The sequence below is a fragment of the Argopecten irradians genome, chromosome 5 (assembly GCF_041381155.1).
Source record: "Argopecten irradians isolate NY chromosome 5, Ai_NY, whole genome shotgun sequence".
Classification (NCBI taxonomy): Eukaryota; Metazoa; Mollusca; class Bivalvia; order Pectinida; family Pectinidae; genus Argopecten; species Argopecten irradians.
The window spans coordinates 31,716,193-31,725,587 of record NC_091138.1 but is presented as its reverse complement, the minus strand read 5'-3'; the positions used below and the strand labels follow the sequence as shown (position 1 = coordinate 31,725,587).

Genomic DNA, 9,395 nt, shown 5'->3' with positions numbered 1-9,395 from the left:
ATCATGAAAGTGGATCATATTCATGGTATTCATACGTATCAAGTATTATCAACGAAAATAACATCACATTTGACATTAAAAGGGGAAATTTCGGTAGGAAAGAGCAAGCCAAATTAAAACGGTCATTAAAAAGATTCATACATGGCAGATTTGACATTATTTTCTCAAGCAAAATGCAGCTTTTAGATTGTAGTAATAAGCTATTTATATATAATAAACTTAAACAAAACTGTAAAGAGGAATATTATCTTTCGTTGCAAAATTTTGAATATCGAAAATTGTTGGCAAAACTTCGGATCAGCAATCACAACCTAGAAATTGAAGCTGGCAGGACAAAAAAGATACCTCGCCGGCACCGGTTATGTAAATTTTACAATATTGTAGAGGATGAAGCTCACTTCACTTCATCCTCAAGTGTACAGTAAATTCTACTGAAATAAAAACTTTCCTATCTAAATACAAAATTAATTCTATGATCACGGACTATGAAAATTTAATAAAATTATTGTCATCTAATGAACCACAACTTCTGCAGGAATTGGGCCTCTTCATTAAAAAGTCGTTTGAACTGAGGAAAGCGGGCTTGCTGAATGCATAAGTTGTTCTTGTTTTTATTATTATTGTGTTATACATGTAATGTTATCTTTGTAATTTGCTATCGATCCTTGTTTGTGGGTGTAAAAATGCAAATAAATGAATTGAATTGAATAAGAATACTATGGAGTTATAAAGGAAAGCATAGAAGAATCTAACGGGACCCCTCCGACGCGAAGTCACATTTCTAAAGGATGATCTGGAGTTATAAAGGAATACTTATAAGGATCTAACGGGACTCCTGGCTAGAGGATTTGATACCAATGAAATCAGCTCTCCCTTGCGGATGTTCACAAATGAGGTTATTATATATGTATACAAAAAGCTTGGCAGCGTTACATGGAAATTAGAAGTTAGCAGAAATTAAAAAAATATGCAAAAATACGAAATCAGGTAAATGGGAAATTAGGCAATCAAAATGAGAACTGGAATAGAAAATAGAAGAAGATATTAAACTACAACCGAAAGTGTTTTGGAAATATGTTAATTCTTAAAGGAAAGTCATCACTTGGATATCTGACTTGAAAGGCCTGGACGGAGAGGATAACAAAATGGCAGTAAATAATAAGGTCAAACCTCAAGTTTTAGCGAGTTTCTTCAGTAGCATCTTCACCAGACTTTAATAAAAATGTAATAACCCACCCTTTCCGGGAAATTGAATATCTACTGAAAATACTGTTGAAAACCTCTTATCGAAACCCTATCTGATGACCCTAAAGTTCTGTGAAAGAATTAAGCAAACCTATGTCTGACATCTTCAAAAAATCATTAACGGACGGAAAACTTCCAAGTGAATGGAAGGAGGCCAATATTACAGCGAATTTCAAATAAATAGTTTTAGTCGGAAGCTGGAAAATTTAGGCCAGTCAGTCTAACCAGTAAAATTGGAATAAACTTTAGAAAAACTCGTAAGAGACAGCATAGTTAATCATACAAACACAAATAATCTCCTTAGTAACAAATAATATGGATTTATTTCGGGAAGATCAACGCAATTCCAACTGCTAATGGTATTAGATGAATGGACTGAAATAATAGATAAAGGAGGTGAGTTGGATGCCATCTATATGGACTTATATGAAAGCATTTGATAAAGTTCCATATATAGGCGATTGTTAAAAAATGGAAGGATATGGAATCGGAAAACGGATTACGAATTGGATCCAGGATTTCCTCAGCAACCGATTCCTCAAAAACATACCCAGTGATCAGCGGCATTCCGTAGGGTAGCGTACTCGGCCCCATTCTCTTTGTTGTGTATATTAATGATTTACGGGTAGTGCCAGACTCAAACACAGGGACCTGGCACGAAAATTTTTAACCAACAGTATACATATATATTATACTATATTATATATATGTACTGTTAACTAAAAAAATCGTGCCAGGTCCCTGTGGACTCAAAGTCTCCACTTATTTGCAGACGATACCAAACTTTACAGAGAAAAAAATCGTCACAGTGATATAGAAACTTTGCAAAATGATCTCAACAGACTACAAAATCGGTCGAATAAATGGTTATTAAAATTTCATCATAATAAATACATTGTTCTTACAATAAAACCAAAGTGAAAAGCGGAGAGAAAATACTACATGAATGGAGCAGATAGCGAAATACATATAAAAAAGGATATCAAAGTAATGGTAGATGCCGACTTACACTTTACAAATAGTGTCGAGGTATCTTAAGATTTCTTATATTTATGATAATCGTGTAACAGGAGGTATTTTTCAAACGGATGTAAATAGCAGAAAAAGGGGACACAGTTTTCGAGTGATTGAAAAATGGGAATAGTTTACCTCAAACATATTGTGGATGCCAAGACTGACATGGTGTGAAACATATTGAAATACAATTAGACAATCACTGGAAAAATACTAACTTTTATATGAACACTGATTTAACTACAGATATTGTAACGGAAAGTCGTACACCAGAAGTCACTGTCAATTAATTATTTAATCATTGTATACTAGTCTACATCCATCATTTTCGTATTAAATCTATCAAAAACAGCTTGGTTGCATTTGTCAGATATTCAGATATCTAAAACTGTAAATATATGAAGTAAACTTATTCATGCTTAGTGTGTGCTCTTTTTCAATTATTGAATCAAACATTGTTTCACTGAAGACAACTAAACATACACAAATTTGAATTGGAAAACCGCTCTAATTTTTTTCCCCGGTAAGTTCGAATCGAGGAGTTATTTCCCTTTAATGGTGAATCAGACGACAGGTATGTACACATTACAGGTGTCGCTACGGTCGATTTCTCAGGTGTGAATAATACAGGAAGTGAAGCCATTTTCAAACCGATTATAACTGTATACGAAAACACTGTGTGGAGAAGCGATACATTTATTGAGCAAAGAAGATGCAGAATTTGTACCACTTGGGGGCGACAATTGTCGTCATTTTGACGACCATTTCAACAGGTATGATAAACCGATAATTAGCACACCTGTACAAGGTGTGGTTCTAAGTTCGAGACAAGAAGTGTTATGATCATATATGCTGTACCTATTACTAATTAGACAATCACTGGAAAAATACTTACTTTTATATGAACACTAATTTCACTACAGATATTGTAACGGAGAGTCGTACACCAGAAGTCACTGTTGATTAATTATTTAATCATTGTATACTAGTCTACGTCCATCATTTTCGTATTAGATCTATTACATATTTTTGTCAGATATCTAAAACTGTAATTATATCAAGTAAATTTAAACATGCTTAGTGTGTGCACTTTTTCATGTATTGAATCAAACATTGTTTCATGAAGACAACTAAACATACACAATTTTTATTGGAAAGTTCGAATCGAGGAGTTATTCCCCTTTAATGGTGAATCAGTCGACAGGTATGTACACATTACAGGTGTCGCTACGATCGATTTCTCAGGTGTGAATAATACAGGAAGTGAAGCCATTTTCAAACCGATATATAACTGTATACGAAAACACTGTGTGGAGAAGCGATACATTTATTGAGCAAAGAAGATGCAGAATTTGTACCACTTGGGGGCGATGATTGTCGTCATTTTGACGACCATTTCAACAGGTATGATAACCGATAATTAGCACACCTGTACAAGGTGTGGTTCTAAGTTCGAGACAAGATGTGTTATTGTTATAAACACATAAGTTTGACTTTCTTTTTAATACTTATAATATAAACGTACAGTGTATACTGTCGAACTCCAATTAAAAATAGCACATGCATGTGTATACCTGTATCTGTGTTGCATGTTTATACACTCTCATGATTTCCAGGTAAAAAAATACATAGTCCTGTATGAAAATTGTCTATCCCATTCTTAATTTATATATAATATCTGGTCATTTCCCACGGAAAATCAGGTTTAACATACTTGATAACATATAATTTTATATATATAAAAAAATAAAACGTTTAAAAAAATATCCTGGTAGCAGCAAAGACAGAAGTTAATTGCCTAGATATCACATGGGTAGTCGAACTTACATGAAAAATAACATACTAGACATGCACAACAAATTACCTCAGAAATGATCAAAACATCTCTGTGAAAATCAGTCAGAAAAAAATTACTTGCAGGTTTTTCTGTTTTAATATACACATAGTTTTACTTAAAATTTATTGTTGAATCAATAGTGATTGTGATGTGAAGAATGCATCCATGCATGAATACTTATTTTGTCAATTAATTTTAAAATACATCATGTGCTGTACATATGTTTTTTATAACTCTTGCAATACAAGGTAGTTCAATAAAAGAAACACTTTACTGTACATTTGTTGCATTTTTTTTATGGATAATTGATTATACAATTGAACACATGTATTTTTTATGAAAAAAAACAAATGTAAGACATTGAATCAACTAATTTGGCTGAAGAACAAAAACATCATGACTTTGTTTTATTACAAATGTATATTAGCGTAACCTTAATGTTAAATTTGAGATTATGAAGAGTATTATAATATATATATCATTCATTCAAAGTTCCTTCTCAATAACCGATTGGCCCAGGTTACAGGGTACTGATATTAGGCCTGAAGCATGCAGGCTGAAGTGGTACCAAGTTTGTTCAAACAAATGACCTTGACCTTCTCAAAGTCCTAGAGGTCAAAAAGTCTAAAATATTGAAATAATTTCTTGTTGATAACCTATACATAGAGACCCAGAAACCTTTTCTTGGACCTGTAGCAAGCGGGGTTGACAGCTACTAAATTTGTTCAAATGAATGACCTTGTCCTTTATTCAAGGTCACGTGTATCAGGTAACAGATAAAAGACATTTTTTTCAGTACTGTCATGACTTTGACGGAGTTTGGGCCTAAGATTTTCAGGAATAATAGCTAGGCAAACATTTTACAAGGTCTCATTCAGAGATCAACTATACTGTACATATAGATGGAAATCTTCAAATTAAACAACTTCTCAGTAAGTTAAAGTCTTAAATCATTCAGAAATTAGGCCTGTAGCATTCTGGGTGAAGGACTTCAAATGTGTTCATTAGAATGACCTTGACCTACAGACTTGGTCAAGAAGCCCATTAGCCCAATTTATATTTTGCTATTTATCCCAATGTTCTATTACTGTGCATTTCTTCTATATGGTAAACTAGTATTTTGTCAAATGACCATTACGGCACATTGGGCCTCTTCTTATTAAAAGGTTTAATGTTAAAATTTTGTCTAATTATGATTTTCAGTGCAAGGCCTTAACTGTTTCCAGTGTAACTCTACATTGGACCATAACTGCCAGGAGCACTTTGACCATGACTTCACAATCAACCCTCTGTCCTCACAGTATTGTACAGTGTGGAACTCGCGCTACTGCATCAAAATCACAGGACTGTGGGGAGGTAGGTCTCATTAGAAACATTTTGTGACTTTCAAAGTCTTTCCTCCACCAACAAAGTTGGCCCGTCCTTACATGATCCTGTCTGTTAATAGGACATTAAACTATTAAAAACCAAATCCTGATAATTTTTGGAATGGTGAGTAATATAAACGCACTTTTGAAGGAGTGGGGTAGAACTTGACTTTGGTACGGACCTAAAACTTTTGATAAAATTTATATTGTATAAAGTTATTGATGATAGAATAGCGATTGTACAAATATATATCTGAAACAAGATCACAGTTGAAGCAGACTCACAAATGACTCAAATTCATCTCATTTAAAGATAGACTTTACTAAATTTCTTCTGACTTTATCTGTGGATGTTATAATGGGAGAAGATTGATTATAAGTTAACAACTAGTGTGTCTAATCCCATTTGTATATAATGTGCAAATGAAATATGTTTAAATAAAAAAAAATCTCCTGATAAAATCACTCATGTTAATTGGGTTAGTAATACAAATATTGCATGGTAATTTGTACACGTTCATACAATATTTGGAGGTAATTTACTGTTATCTTAACTGGAGCACTGAATGCTTTGCATTCTCAAGTTTGAGTTAACATGCAATTTCATTTTATTTTCTGAATTTAACAGGTGTCGTCGGAACTCATCGATTCTGTAGCTCCCGTGACCTTGGAGACCAATGCCAGGATATTTTCTACCCTGACCACGATCGTATGTACAGAGCCTGTGTCTACACTTGTACGTCAGACGACTGTAATGCTGCAACCTCCATGTGGACAAAATGGACACTAGTTGTATCCATTGTGCTTGCTTTCTTCTCTTATAAAATTAGTGTTTTATGATTTCCTAACTTGACTCTACATCTGTAAAACATATCTGATATTGAGACGTATCTCCTGTACTTGGAACAGACTCCAGGAATCTAGGAGTACCTTTGATAATCTAGAACTCCAGGAATATTTTATTATAACCTGGACAGATCAATAGCTGTAATCCATTGTTATTGAGGAAAATATTAGTCATATTAATTTATCAGAAACTGAAAATGTGTAGCAGGAAAATGTCTTACTGGAAGAAAAACATGTATCTGCATTACTATTAATTCGGGTGTAAGTGCAAATATGTTATTGCAGTTAGACAGGGCATCCAATTGACTCTTGATATTTAGTAGATTTAGAAATGAAATCATCATTTCTCACAAATCTTAAGTCAAAACTTATGAAAAGTATTTCAAGTGCTTCAAACCCAACAGGCAAATTTAATATTTTTTGGGATGAAAAAAACATACCATACTCTCATGATCAGGAGTCTTTTGGACGTTCTGATAATGTTATGTTATATTGTTGTTAACACTGAAATCATTTACCATTTACAGTTACAGGTAAAATCTGAAGACCTGTATATAGTATACCAATTGGTTATGATTCTGATTACCGATAACATTGATAGCAGTGTAAAATGTTGCTGTCATTTTCTCTTTAAAATTCTGGTTATTACATGGACTTGCACAAAAAAAAATGTTTTGAAGTTAAGAAAACTAGATGATTTATTTTTGGTAACTTTATTACTGACAACTTTATTACATAACATGTACTTAATTTAGATCTCTGTACATATAATATTAACTTATAATGATAAGTATAAGTGCAGCATCTTGTATTCATATTAAGTGCTAATTGATTCAGGATATTGTTGACACAATATCAGCTTCAAACAGTTCTTACATAGAAGTTTCAATTAAAATGTATAATTGTGATTTTCTTTAGAAGAAATTTAGAAATGATAAATATTGAGTGATATTCTTGTAAATGTTTCAACAGTTATATATACATGTATATATGTATCATGTCAAAAAGTATGCTGGTTATAGCAAGTTTGGGAATTGCTGTTCTAGTTTTTGTAAATCAATCTGAATTATATTGATTATCCACCAGATTTGTACATTTCAGTGTATCAGGAACCTGTTCAAAACAGATTTGCTACCATAGATATGTTTACAATTTGGATATCAATTAGAAGTACTCCATTTTTCTAGGGACATCACCGTTATGAACTCATGAGTGGTTTAGTCTTCCATACAGTGTGATTGTTGTTTTCAAATCATCACTAGAAAAGTATTCGCAATGATTTCTTAGTTTACATTAAAATTGAGAAAATAAAGGGATTATGCTTGATTGGACCAAATTTAGACTAATATATGTAAAAATAAGTCAGTGTTCTATTTGCAGAAGAACTTTGCAATACTGTATTTATATTTTCATATGATAGGTGCAAGATAGTGTAAGCGATTCTCCGAACCTAGGAATGGGGGCATATATATTGGGTGGAGTCATTCTGATCTACCAGAGTTACTTCCCTTTCTTTTACTCTGCCAGTACTGACATAGTGAAATGGAGGGGAAGTAACTCTGGTAGTTCTGTATAGGGTGTTAATAAAATCATCAGTGAACAGAATTAAGTGATCAGTAAGGAGCAGAGAACATATTCATTTATTATCATTCACATTGTTTAAGATACCTACATAGATGTAAATATGTAAATGTTCATTCCATGAAGTTAGAATTACTGTTGTTATGTCAAACAGACATCATCAAATCCTCTCTGTGTTGTAATCAAAATTATTGATTAACATTGTAACTACACTTCTATAACAAAACTAGGCAATATACACTGTATATAGGTATAAAAGATTGTAAGAAGGATGTAAATAAAATGTATGAATCTTTGTACATATTGTGATTAAGAGTATGTGCCATGTGTATATATACTAATGTAGAAGATACTAATATGATCTTACAATGATTGTTCTAAAGATATAAGATATCTCAACCAAGTGGAAAAAATGGCTAGTCAGCATAAGACTTGCTGAGTGCTAACATGCCAGAGTATTTCATGAGAATTAAGATACTTGTACAATATATTTATCTACTTTAATTAGTAGACCAATGTTTGATTATTTTCACCCATATAGAAATGAAAAAGAAGTAAATATCAGTTGCTAAGAAAATTCATTTTTGTGTCACCATCACCTCAAAACTGTTAGATAAGAACTAAAATTGATGACATAAAAGACAATGTGTGTGGTAATTAACACTGCATGTATTGATGACGCCAACTGTTTGGCTCGTGTGAGCTGTTGTTTTCCTTCATTGGGTATTACAACTGTAAATAATCGGTAAAAATAGCTGATTGGCCTATAGAAATGCTATTTGGACAATTGATTTTCAGCAGATGCTGAATACATAGGTTTCTCACGCCTTTAAAAACTTTGAAAAACTTTCCTAAACCCACAGGAATGGTTCTTTGTTATGGCCGATGTGAATAAAATAATTCTGAATTGTTTTGTATATATTTTAGCTCAATTAATCTGACACAATAATATGCATTGTATATTTTATATCCTTTTATAAAAAATTGTACAGAATATTTTCAATAAAATAAATGGAAATTCATACTAATGTGTGTAGTTTTATTATCTCGAAATATTGTTTCTCACTATAATGAATTACCTCCCTTTAAATGCCACACTCTTGCAACAGCAATTTTCCTCTTCATAACTAGCTGTTACATGACACCCATGATTTGAAACCGATCACTGGAACCTTTATTGAAAATCGATAAAACTCACATTCTACATGGTTTATCAAATGTATTGTATACCATTTAGATTAGAATTATGATTTTTTATCTAGACCTCTATGGACACTGGAGGGTCCGAATTGAAAAAAAAACCTCGACTGATTCTCAGACCCCTGTGATACGATATAGTTATTATATAATTTTGTTAAGTAAAAGAACAGCTTTCTTTCGTTCATTGGTTTACAACGTGTCCCCATTTGATAACAGTATCATATTAAACACAGGGATCTGAGAATTAGTTACAGATTATTTAATCATGGACCCACCAGAGTGCCTTCAGACCAATTTTTAGACGT

General features: G+C 32.6%; 1 protein-coding gene across 3 annotated transcripts; it reads left to right on the top strand.

The window, feature by feature from the left end:
• The first annotated feature begins 2,869 nt into the window (after positions 1-2,869).
• On the top strand, positions 2,870-8,914 carry LOC138323537 (UPAR/Ly6 domain-containing protein bou-like). 3 transcript variants are annotated; one of them, XR_011208562.1, is made up of 4 exons: positions 3,492-3,663; positions 5,300-5,452; positions 6,092-7,784; positions 7,858-8,914. XR_011208562.1 is itself a non-coding variant. In XM_069268205.1 (3 exons), exons 1-3 carry the CDS (start codon positions 2,972-2,974, stop codon positions 6,301-6,303), a joined length of 426 nt encoding a protein of 141 aa, XP_069124306.1. In that variant the 5' UTR covers positions 2,870-2,971; the 3' UTR covers positions 6,304-8,914. The 3 variants fall into 3 exon arrangements, 2 of the variants coding, with proteins under 2 accessions (XP_069124306.1, XP_069124305.1); XM_069268205.1 differs by lacking the exon at positions 3,492-3,663 and adding an exon at positions 2,870-3,032 and having other exon boundaries at positions 6,092-8,914; XM_069268204.1 differs by having other exon boundaries at positions 6,092-8,914.
• Positions 8,915-9,395: the final 481 nt, after the last annotated feature.

What these genes read in the sequence shown, in the direction of transcription:
- LOC138323537 (XM_069268205.1), top strand. Translation starts at nt 2,972, where the DNA reads ATGCAGAATTTGTACCACTTGGGGGCGACAATTGTCGTCATTTTGACG. An exon ending in TTTGACGACCATTTCAACAG is followed by an intron (nt 3,033 to 5,299) that starts GTATGATAAACC and finishes TATGATTTTCAG; the next exon opens with TGCAAGGCCTTAACTGTTTC. An exon ending in AATCACAGGACTGTGGGGAG is followed by an intron (nt 5,453 to 6,091) that starts GTAGGTCTCATT and finishes TGAATTTAACAG; the next exon opens with GTGTCGTCGGAACTCATCGA.